Genomic DNA, 24,910 nt, shown 5'->3' on the forward strand with positions numbered 1-24,910 from the left:
TGCTGGAATTATAGGCATGAGGCACCATGCCTGGCCAATATTTAACTATTTAAATACAAAATTTAACTATTAAAAAATGTTAGCAGTCTTCAGTTCAAATACTTTTGTGTCCTTCTGGCAGTATGTGCACCGCCCTTGAAGAAGGACTGCAATAAGGCACAGTGACCTTAAGCTAAAGACACCTGTGCCTTACACTGGGGCCTGTGTGCTGAGAGGGGCTTTGACACTTGTGGCTCAGATCTGAGTGCATTACAGCCCTCTAAGAGGTAGGAAAAGCAAAAAAGCAAAAACAAACAAAAAAACAAACAAAAACCCAAAACCCAGATGGATTGTCCTTTCCTTCCCATTGAGCTACAGGGAGGCCCCAGACCATCCCGCCACCCTCTCCCCAGGGTGAAAAGCAACTTTCTTCCCATCCCAAACCAGAAGTTTCCATGGTTAAACCCACCATCCCTGCCTGACAGACAAGGAGGCAGAGCTCTTTTTGTTGTGCTTGGAGGACCTGATTTTTACTGAGGTCTATTTTCACTACCTCAAGGTTACTTACTTTCTGCCCCAACATTCCAGGAAATCCTGGGAAACCCTGTAAAAAAGAGCAACAGATACTGTGACTGCCTCTGAAATAACACCTGAAACAGCTGTGGACAGGCTTGGTTGGTCATTTTCAAGATAGAGGCCTGTCCATCAGTCCATCATCAGTCCATAGATGGGGGTGGGTGGTGGCTGCTACTTGCATTGACATTTATCATTTCTATGGAAAGGTTTTCTCCATTACCTTTTCTCCTTTGGGACCCAAGTCACCCTTTTCACCTCTGGACCCCTAGGAAGAAACCACAGGACAAAGTCAATGAGTTAATATACTGGGAGGGAAATTCAAGCATTTCAAACTGCAAAGCTCCCTAAAGCAAAACCCTCATTTTACAAGTGAAGAAATAGGCTCAGAGATATCAGGTGACTTGTCCAGGGAAGGAATGCGTTGTGATCTACTTTTTGTTGAAACTCGAAGATCTCTTGCATTCATAAAGGAAAACTCACAGAAAATTCTGGGCCCCAAATCCTCTCTCATCCTGTAGGAAATTTGTCCACAGGTTGATGCTAGTTTTGATTTGGTTTTTGGCCAGGTCAGAAGGTTGTATGGTGGAAGCTCGGCCTAAAGACATGCATCACCAATTTCCTCCAGCACTCCATGCAAACTGTGCTTGTTGTCCACCTGGCACGACCTTCATTTGCTTATGTGCTCCACATGAGGGGCCTCTGCCTCTATGGGGAGCCCTTCTCTTACCAGCTTGCCCTGCCTTCAGGAGGTCCCTCACTTCTCTCTCAGTCCACTGACAAAGGGCGGGGAATAGCTAGGGATGGTGGCTTCAGTTGCAAACTAAAGAGAGACCTAGGCCCATCCTCTGCACATCTCTGATTCCAGAGCCAGTAGCCCAGACCAGGCTCTGGGACACCATCCCAGAAAAGCACTAACCTTTTCCCCTCTGGATCCAGGGTAGCCCTAAAAGAAAGCAGAAGGAACATTTACAATCAGCCCTGTAGAACTTTTGAGTTTGGTGCAAGAATAGGAGGAATCCCTGACTGTGGTGGTAAGGTGTGTCTCCACATTGCACTGTGAGTTTTAGTGGGGTTGCAGCACCAAACACAAAGATGTCCCAGAGGGTTGTGGTTATACCAGGCCTACAAGCAGCATTGCTCTTATCACCCTGCAAAGGCCTGATCAAAGGTTTCCATCTGCTCTGATGTCCAGAAGCTTGGTTCTTCCTGCCCAAAAGAACAGCAGGAATGGCATTCCTATGCCCCTGCATCCCAAGGCATGATGTTCTCCAAAGGGCTGGTAAAGGCAGGCTCTCCAATATCCATGACATTCCCTAGTCCAGGACGACAGCCCCACCCAGTCCCTATGTTTGTAGACAGCAGCTGCTCCAGAGTCTTACAGAGAAGATCTGGGAATGTCCATCCAGACCACACACTGACCTTGGAGCCCATTGGTCCTCTTGACCCTGGCAAGCCCATCATACCCAGGTCACCTTTTTCACCCTGTGCGAATTAGAAGATAAAGAAGAAAAGACCCATGATGATATTTTTTAGAGAAACTGAACCAGGAGAGTCACAGGCAAGATTGGGAAGGAACTGGGGATATTAGGGCTGGCTTGTAAATCTGAGGACCCCAGTTGCGCCCACTTTCTCCCTCCCGGGGTCTCAAAGCTTCATACTCCACATTTCATTCTTGTGTTTAAGATTAAACATAAAATGAAAATGCCCAAGGTGAAGCAGATCTCCACACCAACTGCTCACTAAGATGTTGTATATGGTCATACTTGGTATTTTCCTAGTGAGGATAGTGAGAGAGTAGTGGAGGAGGCATGAGGGAACTGGGGCCTCAGAAAACAAGGTGTCAACACATGCAAAAAACATTGCCTGCTTTGCTCTTCACATAGGAAGGGTCCTCAGAATGACTTGTGGTTGGGACTTCCAGCACCCACCCTCCGTACTAAAAATACTCTATACCAGTACTAACCAATAGAAATATAAGGTGAGCCACATACTTAATTTAAAACTTTTAAAAGAAGTCACCTTAAGTAAAACTAAACGAAGTTAATTTTAATAGATCTCCTTTAATCTAATTAATCTAATCATCCCAACTTGTAATCTATATAAAATTATTGAGATATTTTACATTGTGTTTTTCATAATAAGTACTTGAAATCTGCTGTGTAATTTACATTTACACATCTCCATTCAGGTGCTAAATTTTCATCCAAAATATTTGATCTGTATTTAGAGATCGTAACATTTATAGTTGAAAAAGCAGATTCATACATTCAAGCTGCTCCAAAAATACTTTAATGTTTTCAAATAACTGAATTTAGTAAAGGTTTTAAACTTAAACAGTGAAAATTTAAAAATTCAGTTCCACAGTAGCACTAGCAACATTCCACAGACTTGAGGGTCACATGTGGCCACTGGCTGCTGTGCAGGACAGCTCAGCTCTATGCAGAGGATTTTGAAAACATCCTTGGGACTTTTCCTAAGAGGACTGGAAACACAGTTTTCCGCTGCCATAATATAGCCAATAAATGAATCAGAGCAGACGGTGAGATCCACCTGCCCAGCTCTGACTTCTGCAGATAAAACTCCGAGCCATGCCTCTGAACTCTCCAGTCTATGACTACCAGTGAGAAAAACAGAGGCGCAGATGGGGATGTGCTTGCTTTCCATAGCCTGACTGAGGAAGGAGATTTCATCAGCACTCAGCAATCCCTCTCTGAATGTAGGATTTCCATCCTTCAGCCAGCCGACACCACCCACTCAACATTCCATTCCCTGCCAGTTCAGCATGACAGGCAAGAGCTTCCCAGACACAAACCCCTCTTAGGTCATCTCAGGGAAACCAGAGTGGGGTGCTAGTTCCTAGGACAAAGGAGAACCAGGGCCCCTGTAGAAAAGGGGATCAGCCCCCTATTTCTCCTCCCACAGGAGCACAGCTGTTGCACTGACCAAGGTCTTGCAGGCCAAGTGAAGGAGGAAATATTAGGGGCCCTGTGGCCAGTCCTTAAGCTCTCTTCTTCTTCCCCCTCTTGAAGAAGGGATTCCCTGACTATGTGCCAGGAGCCAGGAAAGCTGCCATCTTCCCCCCTCTTGTTTTGATACCACATGAGCCCTGACAGCATGCCACACTTACCCTGGGTCCTTCAGGGCCTGGCCAACCGATGGGCCCAGGCATGCCAGGAACACCTGGGGGGCCAGGTCTACCCTTCAAAGACCAAGAACAAAAGTCAGGGCAACTGGGTTTGTTTTCTTACTTCTGATAAATATGTCTTGTCTCTGGGGCCCAGAGGAGAGAGTGGAGTCTCTAAACATGGCTACTCTGACCTTCATCCCCACTCTCCAAAGACTGATGGCCTGACAAGCCCTTGGTGTCACACTGTATCACCAAACAAGACCTTATTCTTCTCAAGAAATGGAGAGTGGTGAGAAAGGGATTCTAAACTTGGTTTTTCAATTTTTATCACTTCTACCCATGCCCACCTAAAAGTCCCCTGCATTCCAATGGGTTCTTCCCAAGGATGTGCTATGGAACGAGATAGGATTACATTTGGGGAGCAGTAGCAGATGCTGTCAGCACTCTTTCAAGGTCTTTTTGACCTGCTCAGAGTGCCCATCGCCCAGAGGCTACCTTCCTTGCTGCTAACAGCTCATTTCTGCAACCTGTAACTGCGGTTTGCCCTTGAGCAGTTGGAGTTGCCCAGTAATTTATGTAACTCCCCTTCCTGCAGCCAATAGCCCAGCTCCCTTAACTTTGGGCAGTTCACACTCTCAAGCTCCCCCTAGGGAATCAGACTGCTAGAGCTGGACTTCACCTGATACCACACCCTTGCCTGGCTTCTCCCATTCCCTCTACAGGCTCCTCCCAAGTGGTCCCATAATAATGTATTCACTTGCACATGGTACATGTCACCTCTGCCTCTGCCTAAGCCAGGGCTATGGAAGAGCAAGCCCTGCAAGAGACAGTGGGTGCAGGTGCTAAGGGCCTATCTTGACCTTGTGCCCATTAGCTAATTTCACAGTTAGCTAGAGATGTGAAGGGCTCAGCCCCTAACCCAGACATGCCAAATGCTGGCATGTGTACTGGTTTCTACTGTTGCCTCCCACATCCATGGCACACATGACTAATCAATCATAGTCCTTGTTAGGCCTGAGCATGGACACCACAGCAGAATATCCTTTGACCATTGCCATGGAGACCACCCCAGCACTTCAGACAGCCGCTGTGCCTTGGCTATAGTTTTCATCTGTGCCCTAAAGAGTTGTAACTTTGTCTTGCAAAACTCTGTTTAAGGAATTTGTGGACAATGAAACCATTTAATAAACCATTTAACAAGAAATACAGTAATTTATATTTAGAGCCATGGATATCTTTCTTGGCCAAAGTTTTGCACCCCTGTCTATAATCAAGACCTAGAAATTCAGTGCCAGTATCCACTGACCTCAGCAAATACAATAGGCTGCTGATTTACTCCCACTTGACACTAATGAGAGCCTTGATAACATGTGTTTGGTTCACTCAGAGTCACTGTGACCTTAAGTAACCTCCATTTATTTCAGCTGAGCCAAAAAGCAAAAGCCATTTGTTTCTGTCTGCTCTGGCACTTTATTCAAATTTAATCAAATAGACAGTGAGAGTCATTCTGTGTCACTAGTTGCAGCTATGAAGGGTTTCTCTGATGGGTAGCAGAATGAGATGGTCTGGGGTTGGGGTGGGAAGTGAGAGGGGTGGAATTTGGCCAGGCTTGGCAGCCCCTGGAAGAAGTCTGAATGCCTGGCAGTAGCAGGCTCCTGCTCCTGAACAAAGAAGTTGACAGAAAGGGCGAGGTTACTACTGTCACCATCAAGACGGCAGCACCCTCACTGTCCACCTGCATCGAGACGGCAGCACCCTTGCTGTCCACCTGGGTATCAGTGGCCACTGAAGTGCACTGCTGGTCCCCCATCCCTAGGAGTGCATGCACACACATGCATGTGGAGCACAGACGCCCATGTGACACTCACAGAACAGTGCAGACCATACCTTCCTTCCTGGTCGGCCAAGCTCCCCCTATGGACGGAGAAGACAGGTAAGGAGAGGCTGCTTTGGAAGAGATGTTCTGGAAGCAGAAGGCTTAGTAGAGTTGATGACTGGGCATGGCTATGTGGTTCAGCTGCTTGGCTGCTGCTCACAGCCCCACTGCCATGTCAGTGGGCTACGTCAAAATACACCAGTGGTATCTCATAGGTGCTGCAGCAGCTCAGCCATCATGACGCCCAGCCTCCCACACCAAGGCACATGTTTGGAAATCTCAACTAGGAAATTCTCAGTGGGACGCCCAGAAAACAGGCTGGAATTACCAAGAAAAGAAGGGTTGAAGAAAGTAGTGGTTCAGTTCATACCTTTTCTCCCTTTGGTCCTGTCTTGCCAGGAAGCCCCGGTGGACCCTAATCAATCAAGATAAAAAAGTAAAGAAAGTATATATCAGTCCGAAGCTGTATGGGTGGGGAGGCTCTTGGTGCACTGGGCTCCTACAGCAGCAACCTCATTCTCTGGGAAGATGTAGGATTCCAGGGACCCATGGAGGCTCTTCTTGTGCCCTCCAGCCCAGTCCCCTCCTCTGTTCTTCCTCCTGTTTAGCTTTCTCTGAGCTGTGTTTCCAGTGGCTCCATGGTTGCAATGCTCACATATCTACTCTCTGTGGTTTTAATTTTCTCCCTGTAACTTTTGTTTGCCTAAAACATCCCAAGTGCTTGTTGAGAGCAACCAAAGTGTCTTGAATAAATCCCACTTGCTGAAAACAAGAGGCTTCATCACCTCTCATGTCTTTTCAGTTACTCTTGCCAAACTTTCCTGGGGGCCTGACAAGAGACAAGTTAAGTTTTGCACATAGCAGCAGCTGCCACCTTGGAAATTCCCATGGTCAATTTGTGGGTACTAGGTGCCAAATAATTTTTGCCTTTCTTCAGCAGGAAAAAAATCTTCTTTTTTAAGACACTAAGAATGTTGGCAAGTAAAGAGTGCATTTTTGTCCATTGGAGAGGAGCCGACTCCAGCTCAGGGACCCTACAACTCACTGCATCAAAGCTTTGCACATCCACAGCCAGAATGTGCCTGCAAAATGCTCAGTCAGCTATTTTCCAGATTCTCCAAAACAGCAGAGAGGAAATTCATCAAAATTCCTCAGGCCCCCACAGCACCCCCAGGATCTGCAGGTGAACATGCAAAATGCAGAGCCTGTTTGAAACATGATTTCTTTTTTATTTTATTTTTTATTATACTTTAAGTTCTAGGGTACACGTGCACAACGTGCAGGTTTGTGACATATGTATACATGTGCCATGCTGGTGTGCTGCACCTATTAACCCGTCATTTACATTAGGTATATCTCCTAATGCTATCCTTCCCCCTTCCCCCAGCCTCACGACAGGCCCCAGTGTGTGATGTTCCCCTTCCTGTGTCCAGGTGTTCTCACTGTTCAATTCCCACCTATGAGCGAGAACATACGGTGTTTGGTTTTCTGTCCTTGCGATAGTTTGCTCAGAATATAGGTTTCCAGCTTCATCCATGTCCCTACAAAGGACACGAACTCATCCTTTTTTATGGCTGCATAGTATTCCATGGTGTATATGTGCCACATTTTCTTAAACCAGTCTATCATTGATGGACATTTGGATTGGTTCCAAGTCTTTGCTATTATGAATAGTGCTGCAATAAACATATGTGTGCATGTGTCTTTATAGCAGCATGATTTATAGTCCCTTGGGTGTATACCCAGTAATGGGATGGCTGGGTTGAATGGTATTTCTAGTTCTAGATCCTTGAGGAATCGCCACACTGTCTTCCACAATGGTTGAACTAGTTTACAGTCCCACCAACAGTGTAAAAGTGTTCCTATTTCTCCACATCCTCTCCAGTACCTGTTGTTTCCTGACTTTTTAATGATTGCCATTCTAACTGGTGTGAGATGGCATCTCATTGTGGTTTTGATTTGCATTTGTCTGATGGGCAGTGATGAGCATTTTTTCACGTGGCTGTTGGCTGCACAAATGTCTTCTTTTGAGAAGTGTCTGTTCATATCCTTCACTACTTTTTGATGGGGTTGTTTGATTTTTTTCTTGCAAATTTGTTTAAGTTCTTTGTAGATTATGGATATTAGCCCTTTGTCTGATAGGTAGATTGTAAAATTTTCTCCCATTCTGTAGGTTGCCTGTTCACTCTGATGGTAGTTTCTTTTGCTGTGCAGAAGCTCTTTAGTTTAATTAGATCCCATTTGTCAATTTTGGCTTTTGTTGCCATTGCTTTTGGTTTTTAGACATGAAGTCCTTGCCTATGCCTATGTCCTGAATGGTATTGCCTAGGTTTTCTTCTTGAAAAGAAGGGCTTTTATGGTTTCAGGTCTAACATTTAAGTCTTTAATCTATCTTGAATTAATTTTTGTATAAGGTGTAAGGAAGGGATCCAGTTTCAGCTTTCTACATACAGCTAGCCAGTTTTCCCAGCACCATTTATTAAATAGGGAATCCTTTCCCCATTTCTTGTTTTTGTCAGGTTTGTCAAAGATGAGATGGTTGTAGATGTGTGGTATTATTTTTGAGGGCTCTGTTCTTTTCCATTGGTCTATATATCTGTTTTGGTACCATACCATGCTGTTTTGGTTACTGTAGCCTTGTAGTATAGTTTGAAGTCAGGTAGTGCGATGCCTCCAGCTTTGTTCTTTTGCCTTAGGATTGTCTTGGCAATGTGGGCTCTTTTTTGGTTCCATATGAACTTTAAAGTAGTTTTTTCCAATTCTGTGAAGAAAGTCATTGGTAGCTTGATGGGGATGGCACTGAATCTATAAATCACTTTGGGCAGTATGACCATTTTCATGATATTGATTCTTCCTATCCATGAGCATGGAATGTTCTTCCATTTGTTTGTGACCTCTTTTATTTCGTTGAGCAGTGGTTTGTAGTTCTCCTTGAAGAGGTCCTTCACATCCCTTGTAAGGTGGATTCCTAGGTATTTTATTCTCTTTGAAGCAACTGTGAACGGGAGTTTACTCATGATTTGGCTCTCTGTTTGTCTGTTATTGGTGTATAGGAATGCTTGTAATTTTTGCACATTGATTTTGTATCCTGAGACTTTGCTGAAGTTGCTTACCAGCTTAAGGAGATTTTGGGCTGAGATGATGGGGTTTTCTAAATATAAAATAATGTCATCTGCAAACAGGGACAATTTGACTTCCTGTCTTCCTAATTGAATGCCCTTTATTTCTTTCTCCTGCCTGATTGCCCTGGCCAGAACTTCCAACACTATGTTGAATAGGAGTAGTGAGAGAGGGCATCCCTGTCTTGCACCAGTTTTCAAAGGGAATGCTTCCAGTTTTTGCCCATTCAGTATGATATTGGCTGTGAGTTTGTCATTAATAGTTCTTATTATTTTGAGATACATCCCCTCAATACCTAGTTTACTTAGAGTTTTTAGCATGAAGGGCTGTTAAATTTTGTCAAAGGATTTTTCTGCATCTATTGAGATAATCATGTGGTTTTTATCTTTGGTTCTGTTTATACGACGGATTATGTTTATTGATTTGCATATGTTGAACCAGCATTGCATCCCAGGGATGAAGCCCACGTGATCATGGTAGATAAGCTTTTCGATGTGCTGCTGGATTCAGTTTGCCAGTATTTTATTGAGGATTTTTGCATCGATGTTCATCAGGGATATTGGTCTAAAATTCTCTTTTTTTGTTGTGTCTCTGCCAGGCTTTGGTATCAGGATGATGCTGGCCTCATAAAATGAGTTAGGGAGGATTCCCTCTTTTTCTGTTGATTGGAATAATTTCAGAAGAAATGGTACCAGGTCCTCTTTGTAACTCTGGTAGAATTTGGCTATGAATCCATCTGGTCCTGGACTTTTTTTGGTTGGTAGGCTATTAATTATTGCCTCAATTTCAGAGCCTGTTATTGTTCTCTTCAGGGATTCAACTTCTTCCTGGTTTAGTCTTGGGAGGGTGTATGTGTCCAGGAATTTATCCATTTCTTCTAGATTTTCTAGCTTATTTGCGTAGAGTGTTTATAGTATTCTCTAATGGTAGTTTGTATTTTTGTGGGATTGGTGGTGATATCCCCTTTATCGTTCTTTACTGCATCTATTTGATTCTTCTCTCTATTCTTCTTTATTAGTCTTGCTAGTGCTCTATCAATTTTGTTGATCTTTTCAAAAAACCAGCTCCTGATTCGCTGATTTTTTGAAGGTTGTTTTTTTGTGTCTCTATCTCCTTCAGTTCTGCTCTGATCTTAGTTTTCTTGCCTTCTGCTAGCTTTTGAATGTGTTTGCTCCTGCTCCTCTACTTTCATGATGTTAGGGTGTCAGTTTTAGATCTTTCCTGCTTTCTCTTGTGGGCATTTAGTGCTATAAATTTCCCTCTACACACTGCTTTAAATGTCTCCCAGAGATTCTGGGATGTTGTGTGTTTGTTCTCATTGGTTTCAAAGAACATCATTATTTCTGCCTTCATTTCATTATGTACCCAGTAGTCATTCAGGAGCAGGTTGTTCAGTTGCCATGCAGTTGAGTGGTTTTGATTGAGTTTCTTAATCCTGAGTTCTAGTTTGATTGTACTGTGGTCTCAGAGACAGTTTGTTATAATTTCTGTTCTTTTACATTTGCTGAGGAGTGCTTTACTTCAAACTATGTGGTCAATTTTGGAATAAGTGCAATGTGGAGCTGAGAATGTACATTCTGTTGATTTGGGGTGGAGAGTTCTGTAGATGTCTATTAAGTCTGCTTGGTGCAGAGCTGAGTTCAATTCCTGGATATTCTTGTTAACTTTCTGTCTTGTTGATCTGTCTAATGTTGACAGTGGGGTGTTAAAGTCTTCTGTTATTATTGTGTGGGAGTCTAAGTCTCTTTGTAGGTCTCTAAGGACTTACTTTATGAATCTGGGTGCTCCTGTATTGGGTGTATATATATTTAGGATAGTTAGCTCTTCTTGTTGAATTGATCCCTTTACCATTATGTAACGGCCTTCTTTGTCTGTTTTGATATTTGTTGGTTTAAAGTCTGTTTTATCAGAGACTAGGATTGCAATCCCTGCTTTTTTTTTTTTTTTTTTTTTTTTCCATTTGCTTGGTAGATCTTCCTCCATCCCTTTATTTTGAGCCTATGTGTGTCTCTGCATGTGAGATGGGTCTCCTGAATACAGCAAACTGATGGGTCTTGACTCTTTATCCAATTTGCCAGTCTGTGTCTTTTAATTGGAGCATTTAGCCCATTTACATTTAAGGTTAATATTGTTATGTGTGAATTTGATCCTCTCATTATGATGTTAGCTGGTTATTTTGCTCATTAGTTGATGCGGTTTATTCCTAGTGTTGATGGTCTTTACAGTTTGGTATGATTTTGTGGTGGCTGGTACTGGTTGTTCCTTTCCATGTTTAGTGCTTCCTTCAGGAGCTCTTGTAAGGCAGGCCTGGTGGTGACAAAATCTCTCAGCATTTGTTTGTCTGTAAAGGATTTTATTTCTCCTTCACTTATGAAGCTTAGTTTGGCTGGATATGAAATTCTGGGTTGAAAATTCTTTTCTTTAAGATTGTTGAATATTGGCCCCCACTCTCTTCTGGCTTGTAGAGTTTCTGCCAAGAGATCTGCTGTTAGTCTGATGGGCTTTCCTTTGTGGGTAACCTGACCTTTCTCTCTGGCTGCCCTTAACATTTTTTTCTTGATTTCAACTTTGGTGAATCTGACAATTAAGTGTCTTGGAGTTGCTCTTCTCGAGGAGCATCTTTGTGGCATTCTCTGTATTTCCTGAATTTGAATGTTGGCCTGCCTTGCTAGGATGGGGAAGTTCTCCTGGATAATATCCTGAAGTGTATTTTCCAACTTGATTCCATTCTCCCTGTCACTTTCAGGTACACCAATCAGACATAGATTTGGTCTTTTCACATAGTCCCATATTTCTTGGAGGCTTTGTTCATTTCTTTTTACTCTTTTTCTCTAAACTTCTCTTCTCGCTTCATTTCATTCATTTGACTTCAATCACTGATACCCTTTCTTCCACTTGATTGAATCGGCTACTGAAGCTTGTGCATGCGTCATGTAGTTCTCGTGTCATGGTTTTCAGCTCCATCAGGTCATTTAAGGTCTCCTCTATGCTGTTTATTCTAGTTAGCCATTCATCTAATCTTTTTTCAAGGTTTTTAGCATCTCTGCGATGGGTTCGAACATCCTCCTTTAGCTCAGAGTAGTTTATTATTACCAATCGTCTGAAGCCTTCTTCTCTCAACTTGTCAAAGTCATTCTCCGTCAGGCTTTGTCCCATTGCTAGCGAGGAACTGCATTCCTTTGGAGGAGAAGAGGTGCTCTGATTTTTAGAATTTTCAGCTTTTCTGCTCTGGTTTCTCCCCATCTTTGTGGTTTTATCTACCTTTGGTCTTTGATGATGGTGATGTACAGATGGGATTTTGGTGTGGATGTCCTTTCTGTTTGTTAGTTTTCCTTCTAACAGTCAGGACCCTCAGCTGCAGGTCTGTTGGAGTTTGCTGGAGGTCCACTCCAGATCCTGTTTGCCTGGGTATCACTAGCAGAGGCTGCAGAACAGCAGAATGGCAAATGTTGCTGCCTGATCCTTCCTCTGGAAGCTTCATTTCAGAGGGGCACCCAGCTGTATGAGGTGTCAGTCAGCCCCTACTGGGAGGTGTCTCCCAGTTAGGCTACTTGGAGGTCAGGGACCCACTTGAGGAGGTAGTCTGTCCGTTCTCAGATCTCAAACTCCATGCTGGGAGAACCACTACTCTCTTCAAAACTCAGTTGGAAATGCAGAAATCACCCATCTTCTGCATCACCCATGCTGGGAGCTGTAGACTGGAGCTGTTCCTATTCAGCCATCTTGGAACCTCCCTCCCTGAAATATGATTTCTATAAAACTTGTCCAAATAACAACAGCTCCCCTCAGCCAGTGGTTCCCAAGTCTATCAGCATATTGCAATTCTCTGGAGATGTTTGAAAAATCCCAAAGCCCAGGCCCCAACCCAGCCCAATTAAATAACAACCTCAGGCTGGGTGGGGTGGCTTATGCCTATAATCTCAGCACTGTGGGAGGCCAATGTGGGAGGATTGCTTGAGCCCAGGAGTTTGAGACCAACCTGGTCAATGTGGTGAGACCCTGTCTCTACAAAATATTAAGAAATTAGCCAGGCATGATGGCATGTGCACCTGTGGTCCCACCTCCTGTGGGAGGCTGATATAGGAGGCTCACTTAAACCTGGGAAGTGGAGGCTGCAGTTAGCTGTGATCAAGTCACTGCACTCTAACCTAGGTGGCACAGTGAGACCCTCTCTCTAATAATAATAATAATGATAATAATAATAAATACCAATCTCAGGGGAGGAGGAACAAGCATCGGTAATTTTTGAAGCTCCCCCAGGGAACTGTAATGTGTAGATAAGTTTGAGAACCACTATCTTTGGTTTCTTCACCTTCTATTTTTGGATAGGGAAGAGGGGGGTTTTCATTCCATTCTCTTGATTCTTCCAAGCCTTAGTCCTTTCTGTTTCTTGAAGTGGACTAGAACTATTTCACAAGGTCATTGTATACTAGCTCATTGCCTCTCCAACTTTAATGTGCAGATGACTCACTCCGTTCACTTGGTGGAGGGGCGGTATCTTGTCAGAATGCAGATTCTGATAGAATGAATTTGTCAGGGGGATGAGATTCTGCATTTCTAACCAGCTCCCATATGATACCAATGTTGCTGGTTCACAGACCTCACTTTGAGTAGGGACAGCATCCACACTGTGTTCTAAGGACATGAAGGTGGCTACACAGGACCCTGCAGTTGGGCAACACAGCCTCCAGGTGCTTCAGAGGGGACTGCACGAGGTTACAGATGTGTGTGACCAGAGAGCCACTGTCCTGAGGTCAGCAGAAAGTCCCCCTTTTCTTTTCTATATTCCATGGGTTCTAGCATGCCTGAGACCTGTTAGAGTAGACTGGCTGAAGGTGGGAAGATAGAAATGCACCTCCAAGGATTCTCATCTTGCTTTTCTGCAGGCTTCCCAGCTTCTCTGTGTCAGCCTCTGGCCAACTCTGGGTTCAAAGTCCTGTTTTCTTTCTTGTATCCAACAAGTAATTATGGAGAACCTATCCCAACCTCGTGCACTGTTGTACACGGGCAATATAATAGTGAGCGAGATGGACAATGTCTCTGTTCCTGCAGACCAAGGCTTGACACATGTTTTCTTTAGAAGGTTACATTGTCAGTATCTTAGGCTTTGTGGGTCACATTTGGTCTCTGTCACAGCTACTCAACTCTGCTTTTGTCGTGCAAAAGCAGCCACAGACAATAACACTTCAACGTTTTATTGAAACTTTGCTGCAGGATTTGATCCACAGATATAGTTTGCCAACCCCTGCCATTGAGTTTACGTTTTACAGAGAGGAGACCAGGAACAGAAAAACAAATAAGGAAATCATAATAGGATGAGAAAATCATGCAGAGAATTAAAATAGGTCATTGTGGCAGAGAGTGATTGTGGTGGTGGGTGCGGGCAGGAGACTACTTTAGACTAAGTGGTTGAGTGGGTGGTAGAAGAAGGCACTTCTAAGGAGGTGGCATGGAAGCTGAGTACTGAGTGGCCAACAGGAGCTGGCCATGATCAAAACCAGAAAGAAGAACATTCCAAACAGCAGGGACCACAAGTGCAAAGGCCCTGTGGCTAAAAGCAAGTTTGGAGTGTTTGAGAACCTGAGAGATGGTCACTGTGGCTGAGTCAAGGAGACAATGGAGGTAGGAAGTGATGTAGGAGATACAGGCTGGAGTCCCCTCCTGTGGAGCTTTGTAATCCAGGTGAGCCTTCAAGTGTCCGGAAGCCACACGAGGGTTTACCCAGGTGGGTGATGTCATTTTTATGCCCCCTGCATGGGAAGGCACCTGGGGAACTAACTGCTCCTTACACCCTCTTTCTCCTCCCCATGGAAGGCTCAGGCCCAGCTGTCCCTCACCGATGGAGCACCCTCTTGGAGGCAGGCCACAGAGCCAGGAGTCTGTGGGGTGGGGTTTCTGGAGGGTACCCTTGTTTGTCTAGAAATCCTTTCTCCAGCATTTTGCCTATTTCTCACTCTCCCCTTTAGCTTTGGTGGGCAGGGGCGGGCTACTTGGTAGCAACACCTGGGGGCCCAGTGAGGCAGGAAACAATCTCCTCTGTGCCTCCACTTCCCTGTGCTGAACGCAGGCAGCTCTGGTCCACAGGAGTGGTCAATGGTTACATAAGGGGCACCATCATCAAGTGTTTGTCTGATTGTAACTAATAAAAACCATATCCATAGAGGTAGCATCCTCATTTGATTCCCCCAAAATTCAGTACTGTAGGGACAATTATTATCCCCATTGCATAGATGAGGAAATCAAGGTCGGGAGGCCAGAATTTACCCAGCAAACAGCCAGTGTTCTAACCATGTGGCTTTGGAGCAGGAAGTTAGCGAGAGAAGGAAAAACAGCTTTGTATCACATGAGAAGGAGTAGACACTAAGAGGCTCTGTGCAGTGGGCTTTCCTGCTCTAAACAGAAGACAGCAAGAGGGGTCCAGTAGAGTGCACCAACCTGGGGGCCGGGAGGCCCAGGGGAGCCTAGCGAGCCTTGCATGCACGGGGACTGCGAGGTCTCCAGTTCCAGGATGAGATTCTTCATGTCTGGGGAGAGAAGCTTCAGTACAAAGCAACACAGAGTTAGAGGTCAGGCGCAGGGGACAGAGGAAGGGTCACCATCCTGGACACAGACCTGCTCTGGGCTCAGGTCTCTAAGCCTGGCAGTTCCCTGACACCCCAGGAGCAATGACTGCTCCAAGAAGATGACATCTTGGGCTACCAGTTTCTGTTCTCTCATCTGCTCTTGAGACAAACCTGGCTTGTGTGAATTACAGACAAATTGCAGCCACTTATAGAGTTAGGAAGCTCATTTCAGGGGCCTCTATCCAATGTCTAGGTTGGCATGTCCAGTGGAAACATAACTAACGTGAGCCACCAATAAGAGCAACATTGTAATTTTAAATTGTCTAGTAGTCACATTTTTACCTTTCAAGAAGCTAAAAAGAAAAAAGTGAAATTAATTTTAATAATATACTTTATTTAACCCAACAAAACCCAAATATTATCATTTTAACATATATTCAATATTAGAAAGTGAACTGAGATAGTTTACATTCTTTTTTCATACTAATTCTTTCAAAATCCACTGTGTATTTTACACTTACAGCACATCTCAACCTGAACTAGCCACACTGCAAGTGCCAGATAGCTACATACGGCTAGTGGCTCCTGAATTGGACAGCACAGGAGAAGCAGCGTTGGGAAAGAGCTGAGAATCCCAAGTTCTCAAAATGCTCTGGCTGCTGCCTTCTAGGCCAGTTTCCCGAATCTTGTTCTTTTCCTCACCTTGTCCTTTCTTTCCAAATTCTGCTCCCCGTCACACCTCAGTGTGGCTACAGGAGAACTATTTCCTGAGTTACCTCATGGAAATGGTCTGTGTTAGACACGGACTGCAGAAGGGAATTTCATAAACACTTGGGAAGAAGAAAAACAGAAGGGGAAATTCCATATTTGAGCAGCTGATGGGAACCCAGGAAGTTATATTATAAATTCACCTCCTGGTTTTTGAGAAGATGAGAAACTTTGCCAAATCCAATTCCTGCCGAGAAGAATCTCCCTCCCTCCATCATTTATTTAAGACATTTGGAGAATGGACACACCCCAGGAACTGCAAAATGTCCATTCCAGGGCTCAACCTCTGGGTGACCGTGGAGGGTTGAGGCTCTCACAAGATTCCGGAGGCAGCTCAGGTGGAGTGGGGCAGGCAGGCGGGGCTGTGTGGTGTGCAAGTGAGTAGCCTGCACTTTTTTTTTCCTCTCATAAATCCCAAAGTACTCACCGGACTTCGGCCACCTCTGAAGAATGGTGGTGGGAACAGTGGTGGTGGAGGGGGCGTCAGCAGGCAGCATGCTTTGTGGCCACCACGCTTCTTCTGATCCAGGCCAGGAAGGGCTGTTCAGAGAAAACTGCTGCTCGTTAGCATGTGGTCAGTGCTGGGGCCTCTGTCACACCCACCGTGCCCAGGGAAGACCCATCCTGCCACCCCAGACTTCCAAATCCTAATTTCTAGCCTGTTGGATGTGGGTGGGCCTCCTGTCGGCTACTTGACATAGCAATTATGCCCTTGCCCTTGCCTTTGCTGGATTAAAATGGTTCATAAAGAAGCAGATAACTTGTCTGGACACTGTGACCATTATAAGGTTCATTTCTCCTTCCTCAGATACTGACTTGTTACTTTGTAGATGTAGCAGGAAATGTAAAGTTCAAACAGACTCATCATATGCCCTCAGAAGTTGAGGAGAAGAAAGTGCTTGCTAATGACTTTAATATTGTACTCAGAAGGAAATTGTTCAGACAGGGAGGCAGCCAGGGCCGGTGGCAGCATTACTTACAGGACACCCACACCCATGATTTAAAACACATATATTGACTCTAGACTTTACAAACACATTCACATGTCACTCATGTCACTGGAGAATTACGGTTTAATGTCTCAGTATATGAGTAGCCTAATCCACAGTGTCGGGAAATGAAGGGAGGGCCCTGAACCTTTGTAGCTTTATTTTTACAAAAAGTCTCATCCATGTTCAATGTTAGTAAATGTTCAATGTTGAAGTATGCCTTACAAAAAGTACACAGATCAATAAGTTACAGCCCAATAAATCTCCACAAGGTGGACGAATCCTAGAAACCAGCACCCAGGTCAACAAACAGCATCCTGCAGCACCCAGAAGCTCCTTCAAGCTCCAATCTCTGCACCCCTTCCCATCCTGAATTCTAACACCAGAGATTCATTTTGACGAACCTTGCACTTTATGTAAATGGAATCATACAATATGAACTCCTGTCTTTGGTTTCTCTTTCTTAACATGTTGTCTATGGGAATCATCTAGGTTGTTGTTTATCATTGTTACTGCTGAATAGAGTCCCACTGAGCGACTATATCACAACCTGCTCATCCATTCTGCAGAACACTGCTGATGTTCATTGGGTTGATACAACTATACATCCACCAGAATGGCTAAAATGAAAAGGACAGAATATAAGAAATGTGGCAAGGATGTGGAACAACCACAACTATCACACATTAGCTGGCCAGAATGTAAACCGATGCAACCTCTTTGGAAAATTGCTTGTTATCTTCTATTAAAGCTGAACATAGACATACACTTTAGCCCAGCAATTTCACTCCTAGGTTTTTACCAATAGAAAAGTGGGTGTATCCGGAATCATGATTGCAAGTGATCTTTAAAATTTCAGGTTCTGACTCCAAGCTTGAATCTCCTCCCCAGTATCTCTGAATGATGTGCATTGGCCAGGACCATATATGTGTTCTCTGGTGTTTGCCCTGAGACAGCCCTGATTTGTGTCCCTAACTAATGAATCCAGTGGGAGTTACTGCAAATGTTTCAAGATAAACTTTTTAGTTAAGAGCCAGCTTGAATGGTTATAGTTTTATTTTTATACCAACAAGTAAAAATTTCTCTTGAAATGGCCCTGAAAAAAAAAATGGGTGTGTTTTCGCCAAAATGAATGCACTAAAATGTTCATAGCAGCAATATCCATAATCACCCAAAGCTATGCTTTTTCAGTTCTCAGTTTTGGTGTCATGATGTACCTTCGCTTCCACCCCTTCACAATACCTCTGACCTCACAGAACACGCGCGCCAGGTTGACCACCACATGGTCTCAGCCCTGAACCCACTTTTCTGTCTTATCTCCCAGGGGCCAGCATCTGCCAACCATCTCCACTTTGTGCTCCAGGACCTGCCTCAGACACTAGACAAGGGCTGAGTGCTCCCCAGAAGTCGCCAGGTCACGCGGTGTCCACAGGAATGGTGGCTCTGTGCACACACACTTCCTAGCACCCTTGATGATGGAGCATTCCACTGGCCTGTGCCAAAGGCCCTCAGCCCTCTCAGGCCCAATGCGACCTTTTATGGGAAATATTGTGTAAAGACACCTTTATTATCTGGAAATGAAATTCATAAATAATACAGCATACTGACACACGATTTAAAAAATCAATATCGTGCTCTTAATTCTACATAAAAGAAAAATATAAGAAAGTGATTTATGGGCCAGGCGTGGTGGCTCATGCCTGTAATCCCAGTACTTTGGGAGGCCGAGGCGGGCAGATCACGAGGTCAAGAGATGGAGACCATCCTGGTCAACATGGTGAAACCCCATCTCTACTAAAAATACAAAAATTAGCTGAGCATGGTGGCGTGTGCCTGTAGTCCTAGCTACTCAGGAGGCTGAGGCAGGAGAATTGCTTGAACCTGGGAGGTGGAGGTTGCAGTGAGCTGAGATTACTCCAACCTGGCAACAGAGCGAGACTCCATCTCAAAAAATAAAAGAAAAAAAGAAAGAAAGAAAGAAAAAAAAAAGTGACTTATGATATAAAAGTAAACGTTTTGATTATAAGTGGTCAGACACAATATTAGAATACATAATGCTGTAGTTTGATGCTTGCACTTATGTGAAATCACAGTGAATGCAACAGCTCAAATACAGATTATGGTATTGGCAACTTCCATGCTACAAGGAATGTGTCCACCATGTGATGTGATTTTCTGAAATAATAAATAACACTGGGTAAAATTCCCAACTAGACAAAGCACAACCATTACTCTGTAATTGTAGTCTTAGAAAACTCAATTTATATTACAACAGTGCTTTAAAAATGCTGTGTAAAAGAGAATTCAGTTATAGAATGAGGTAATTATATATAGGTATGAATGTTCCTTGGGACATTTCAAAGTCATGTAGGATGTGGGACAATTCTGTCTCACCCTTTGCAAGATAGCTCTCACTCCTGACCCAGCTCAACAAACACAGTGGTGCTACCCATCCCGGCCTTTGAAACAACTAAAAATACCTTGAAAATTTCCAAAACAGCCCCAATGAAAACTGTTGGCCTATCTAATGCTTGGTGCTTAGCTTGGTCACAAAAAGTTCCATAGAACCCAACACCCAACACCAAAGCAGCATCCATTCTAGGTCATACAAGTTAACGAGGGACTGAAGGAATTCAGAAAAACAGGAACAACAGGTGGCCACCAGCTGGGATGGACCTGGCCATCTTTTGGGAAAGATGGAACTCGTGCTAATTCTGGAAGAGCAAGGAGAATTCAGACAGGAAGTCTTCCAGACCACAAAAATATCTGGGGAAGTCACGGGTACTTGAGCGAGGCCTTGAAGGGCCAGCTGGGGAGGTGGGTGATGGAAGGAGGGGAGGCTCCCCGGGGAGCGGGAGGAATGGCAGGAGAGAGACCGTGTTCCATTCAGGGCTACTTGGATTGTGAGAAGCAGAGCTTCATTCACATGGGCTCTGGGGAAAAAGGAGATTTATCGTAAAGTTAACAACTGTCAGAAAGAGCTGGAGCCAGTGAGTCAATGGAGCATGACACTGTCCTGGTATTTCTCTTACCTTCCTCCATCCCCTGCCCCCCATCTCCCTTTTTATGCTTCTTTCTGCGCATCTGATCCATTCCATCTTCTCTGGCGTCTTCACGCCCATCTTCCCATGACGGCTGATCCAGTCTTGCCTCACCTCTTTTACCTCCCCCATCTGTTTTGTCTGGAACATCCCCTTGTGGGTCTTAGTTCAAACATCCACCACAGGGAATCTGTTTGCCCAGCCAGGTGACAGGTCATGGGGGGAGCTGAGCAGAGCCTGCCCTGGACCGGGCTCAGATCCAGTCGTTAGCAGGATCTCAGGGTCTGTCACCAGCTCAACAGAGGCTATGGGAGGAGTTTCTCCTGAAGAAGGCAAGGCAGACAGGCGCTCCAAAATATGTCAAACAGGCCAGGCGTAGTGGCTCACGCCTGTAATCCCAACACTTTGGGAGGCTGAGGTGGGCAGATCACTTAAGGTCAGGAGTTCAAGAACAGCCTGACCAAATGGTGAAACCCCATCTCTACTGAAAATACAAAAATTTGCTGGGCATGGTGGCACACACTTGTAATCCCAGCTACTCGGGAGGCTGAGGCAGGAGAATCGCTTGAACTTGGGAGGCAGAGGTTGCAGTGAGCTGAGATTGTGCTATTGCACTCCAGCCCAGGCAAGAGTGAAACTCCATCTCAAACAAACAAACAAACAAACAAAAAACGTTAAACACAGCACAGAGGCAAGACACTTTAAGGTGGTCGCCTACTGAAGAGGAGGAACAGTGGGTGTTGGGGTCAGGATGCAGGGAAAGCTGGAAAGTTAATTTGGGGCTAGATTATGCCGTTTTGGATACCCCACAAAGGGGTTTAATTTTTTTTTTTTTTTTTTTTTTGAGACCGAGTCTTGCTCTATCGCCCAGGCTGGAGTGCAGTGGTGCGATCTCGGCTCATTGCAAACTCAGCCTCCTGGGTTCATGCCATTCTCCTGCCTCAGCCTCCTGAGTGGCTGGGACTACAGGCGCCCGCCGCCGCACCCGGCTAATTTTATGTATTTTTAGTAGAGACAGGGTTTCCCCGTGTTAGCCAGGATGGTCTCCATCTCCCGACGTCGTGATCCGCCCGCCTCAGCCTCCCAAAGTGCTGGGATTACAGACGTGAGCCACCGCACTCGGCTGGGTTTAAGCTTTAATCGGAAAGTCGTAGGAAGCCACGGCAGGTGCAGGGTAAAGGAGTAACAGGATCAAAATGGTGCTGGAGAACACTGTGTGCAGGGAAGGTGCAGGTGTGTGGAGGACAGTCTTGGAGAATGGGAGCATAGAGCAGGGCACGGGAAAGGAAGGGAGGGACTGATGCAGAGAAACTGGGGACCAACGTGTTGCAGGAGGGAAAGAGCAGGGAGAATCAAGGGTGGTTTTGAAGTTGCAGGGGACCCGGGGCAACAATGGTCAGAGTTTGAGAAAGAAAAGTCACAGCAGGCACTAGTTTACGAGTATTAGACATTTATTCATTTGAGCACACTCTGCCAGGCACTGGGCCAGGCCTTGTGGGACACAGAAAGTACCTAAATGGCATCTGTAGTTGGAAAGGCTTGCAGAGCCCAGAGGCCTGCTGCTTATACCCCACTCCCTGCCCTTCCATAAGCAGTCCATCAAGAAGTGTTCAGGTGTTGCCTCTAACAGGAAGCTTTCCTTGACTTCCCAGGCCAAGATTGAGTGGCCCTGCTATATTTTTCTCTGGGTTTACCCCTATGCTAGGTTTTCTCCAAGGGGAAAAACTATTTCCTTGTATCCCTCTGACCAAACTGTGCTTTCTGGGAGAGCGGGAGCCAGTTTTTATCCCCAGGGTCTAGCACTGTATCTCACATACACTAGACACTCCACAAACATTTGCTGAATTAATAGTGACAAACACCACATGCAAGGCACCATTTAAGTGATTCACACATATAAATTCACCTAATCCTCACAGCAACCCTAAAAGCTAGGTACTACTTTTGTTATCATCATCTCCATTTTACAGATCTATTAACTGAGGCAAAGAGGTTAAGCAATTTGTCCGAAGTCATACAGCTAGTAAGTGACAGAGCCAGGCAGTCTGGTTCCAGAGCCCTTTCTCTTGAGCTCTACACCATGACTGCATGTGGTAGAAATGAAGGTTGGGAGCTACAAGTCCCATAACAACAACTTGGGGCTAAAGCATCAGCGACCTCCAAGCAAAGGCTTCAGGGAACCAAGCTGGGTTTACTGACTCACTGCAAAGAGGTAGAACACACACGAGAAGGAACCGTGGGGCATCTCAGTTAGAGGATGCTGGGAAGGACTGATCCTAGGGTTGGGCTCTTGCTAGGTGACTGAGCGGAGACTATGAGGAAATGAAGTATGGCTTCACTCTGAATTGGATGCCATCAGGAAGAAAGGGTCATTCTATAATTGAGTATCTTAATTCACATCTAGAAGAAGAGAGTGGAGCAAGACTAAAGCTGTGACTGGTTTTTTAAACAGCAGTAATCACTCATATTAGCAAGGACAGGAGAATGTTTAGTCATTTTTGTGGTTGGATGATAGTCCTGTTTTCGTCTATGTTGTTGTGATTGAGTGATTCTTATTTTCGTCTCGATCCATCAAGGTCCCAGGGTGACCCTGTCTGATGATGGTGTTCTGTGACATTGCTTCCGTGTTGCAAAACACCAGGCTGAGCTCTGAGTGTCAGGGCAGCTCCAGCTGCCATGGGCTACTTTTCTCAGCGGTAAAATAATACGGATACATTGTTCCAGAACTTGACATTAATGCCAAAGTATTCCTCTTCAACTTCTCCAAGTTTCCTAGAGGGTTGAGTAGCTAGGAGTGGGCAGCTTCAGTTGTAGGGTGGAGGAGGCTGGCAGGCTCACACCAATCCCAGAATGTTTTTAAGGTCCCCTGGCTACAGTTTCTCCTTTGCTTGTCTTTTGTCTCAGCACACAGCTAAGGGCTGAGGCTGCAGTGTTCCAAAAGCACCTGGGAAGCTGGCAGGCCCACACTGCTAATATGCATTCATCACCATTATTTTTCCAGACTATATATGGCCTCCAGTGCCTTCCTTCACCCAGCACCCTGTGTGGTCTTCCACTGATGAAGGACCTTGTATCATTTAAAGCAATCACTTCTCTCCTTTCTTCCTGGAAACTGGAGACCTCTTCAGTGACCACAAATTATCAGCTGCATTTCTGGCTGAGGCCTCTGCATTGTTCAGCTCCCCCACCCCATTCCCCTCACCCTTTCCCCCTTGACCCACTTTCTTCCCAGCAGGGGAAGGCCATCTATTTCTGCCCTCCCCTGACTCCCTGGAGCTGTTTGTTTTTAGGAGCCTAGTTTATTTACAGCTCATTCCTGCTCAGAATATTTCCATCAGGTGGACGTGTAGGGAGCAGCTTCCCCCTCCCTCCTCCCTCCTAGTCAACTAAGCCAGGACTTCACATGTCTATTTTGGTGTCATCCGAGTGGCCTATGGGTCTCTATCATGGACCGTCTCTGTAGAATCGTGTCTGAGCTCAGGCTCCGGTCTGGAAAAGCCCCGGAAGGCTCCGTTGTATTGAAAGCAATCCTGTGCGTACCTCCGTGGAGCCGCAGAAACCCGGGTGCAGCACGTGGCTCAGCACCAGGCAGCTGCCTTGGAAACGTCAACCACCACGGAACTTCAGGACCTCGTGCCCCAACTTAAAGACATCAAGGTCATGTTGTATGTGGCCAGTGCATTGCCAAATTCTGCGTAACTGTTTAATGCAGGCTTTGGGCAAGTGTTTGGGGCTTCTGCTGATGATGATGCTGATTTTACCCTTTGGACTCAATACCCGTTCTTGAAAAGGAGACTTTCTCCTGTTTCATTTCAAGAAACTGAGGCACATCTTTGGAAAGAGATTCTCTCCAATTTACTCTTGGAAAGACATGGATTTGAATCAAAGAGTGTTAAGTCCGGGTGCAAGTGGCCATGTGAGCCAGTATAACTCGCTTACTCAATCTGAAACTTAGTTTCCTCATCTGTACCACAAGGAGTTTTGTCCGAATCATCTCCAAAGTCCTTTAGTCTTTTTTGTTTTTCTTTTTTTTTTTTGAGACAAAGTCTCACAATGTTGCTCAGGCTGGAATGTAGTGGTGTGTTCTCAGCCCACTGAAACCTCCGCCTCCCGGGTTCAAGCCACTCTCGTACCTCAGTCTCCTGAGTAGCTGGGATTATAGGCGTGTGCCACCATGCCTGGCTAATTTTTGTATTTTTAGTAGACACAGGGTTTTGTCATGTTGGCCAGGCTGGTCTCGAACTCCTGACCTCAGGTGATCCACCTGCCTTAACCTCTTAAAGTGTTGGGATTACAGGCGTGAGCCACTGCACCTGGCCTCCTTTAGTCCCTTTTTAAGATAAGTATGACACCAGAACCACCACTGTGTCCATCTTCATCTCCCCTCTTGCAAGGCCAGCCCCACAATAGGTTACTGGAAACAGCATTTTCCATTTCTGCCTTCTGTTTTTCCATCAAGTAGCCTTCCCTCCCACCCCCTCAACCCAACAAATGTGTCATTAGAAACTGCCAAAGGAAAGAACTGACATAAGCATCCTGCCTCAGCAGGTTGGGAGAATTACAAGTGCAGTCACATAACTGTTCCGCACCTGCCTGTCCAGTTGGTGGACTAGTCAGCTTTTTACTTCCTCCTCCTCCTTTGGGGCCTTTCCCTGCCTGTGGGAACTTGCATGAGAGAGAGAGACCCAAGAGAAGAGAGAAGGCCAAGGGTATATGCTTTATGACATCTTGGAGTGCTTTGACTTTATTGTAGTGAGTTGAGTCTCAGCTACAGTAAAGTTCTTACATTAACTGAATACAATTTGCCCAAAATTCCCCCCAATTCACTTGTTCCAGAGAAGGCTGAACCCTACAATTTTCCTTCAATCCCC

At 45.2% G+C, this 24,910-nt stretch overlaps 1 protein-coding gene across 9 annotated transcripts in view; it reads right to left on the reverse strand.

Moving 5' to 3' along the window:
- COLQ (collagen like tail subunit of asymmetric acetylcholinesterase) overlaps positions 1–24,910 on the reverse strand; it is a 71,533-nt gene that overhangs the window by 22,273 nt on the left and 24,350 nt on the right. For 5 of the 9 annotated variants that reach the window (XR_002520555.2, XR_002520557.2, XR_002520556.2 and 2 more), the window contains exons 2-10: positions 16,437–16,549; positions 15,114–15,215; positions 5,929–5,973; positions 5,570–5,596; positions 3,683–3,754; positions 1,975–2,037; positions 1,472–1,498; positions 776–820; positions 548–583 (exon numbers count right to left, since the gene is read on the reverse strand). Coding sequence is in view for 6 of the 9 variants with exons in the window: in XM_003895141.5 (XP_003895190.1) it covers positions 548–583; positions 776–820; positions 1,472–1,498; positions 1,975–2,037; positions 3,683–3,754; positions 5,570–5,596; positions 5,929–5,973; positions 15,114–15,215; positions 16,437–16,549 (530 nt within the window). In the remaining 3 variants the exon portion in view is untranslated. The remainder of the gene's footprint in view (positions 1–547; positions 584–775; positions 821–1,471; positions 1,499–1,974; positions 2,038–3,682; positions 3,755–5,569; positions 5,597–5,928; positions 5,974–15,113; positions 15,216–16,436; positions 16,550–24,910) is intronic. The other 4 variants (XM_031663763.1, XM_031663764.1, XM_009201752.3 and 1 more) reach the window with 3 other exon arrangements.

This window comes from Papio anubis, chromosome 2 (assembly GCF_008728515.1).
Source record: "Papio anubis isolate 15944 chromosome 2, Panubis1.0, whole genome shotgun sequence".
Taxonomy (NCBI): Eukaryota; Metazoa; Chordata; class Mammalia; order Primates; family Cercopithecidae; genus Papio; species Papio anubis.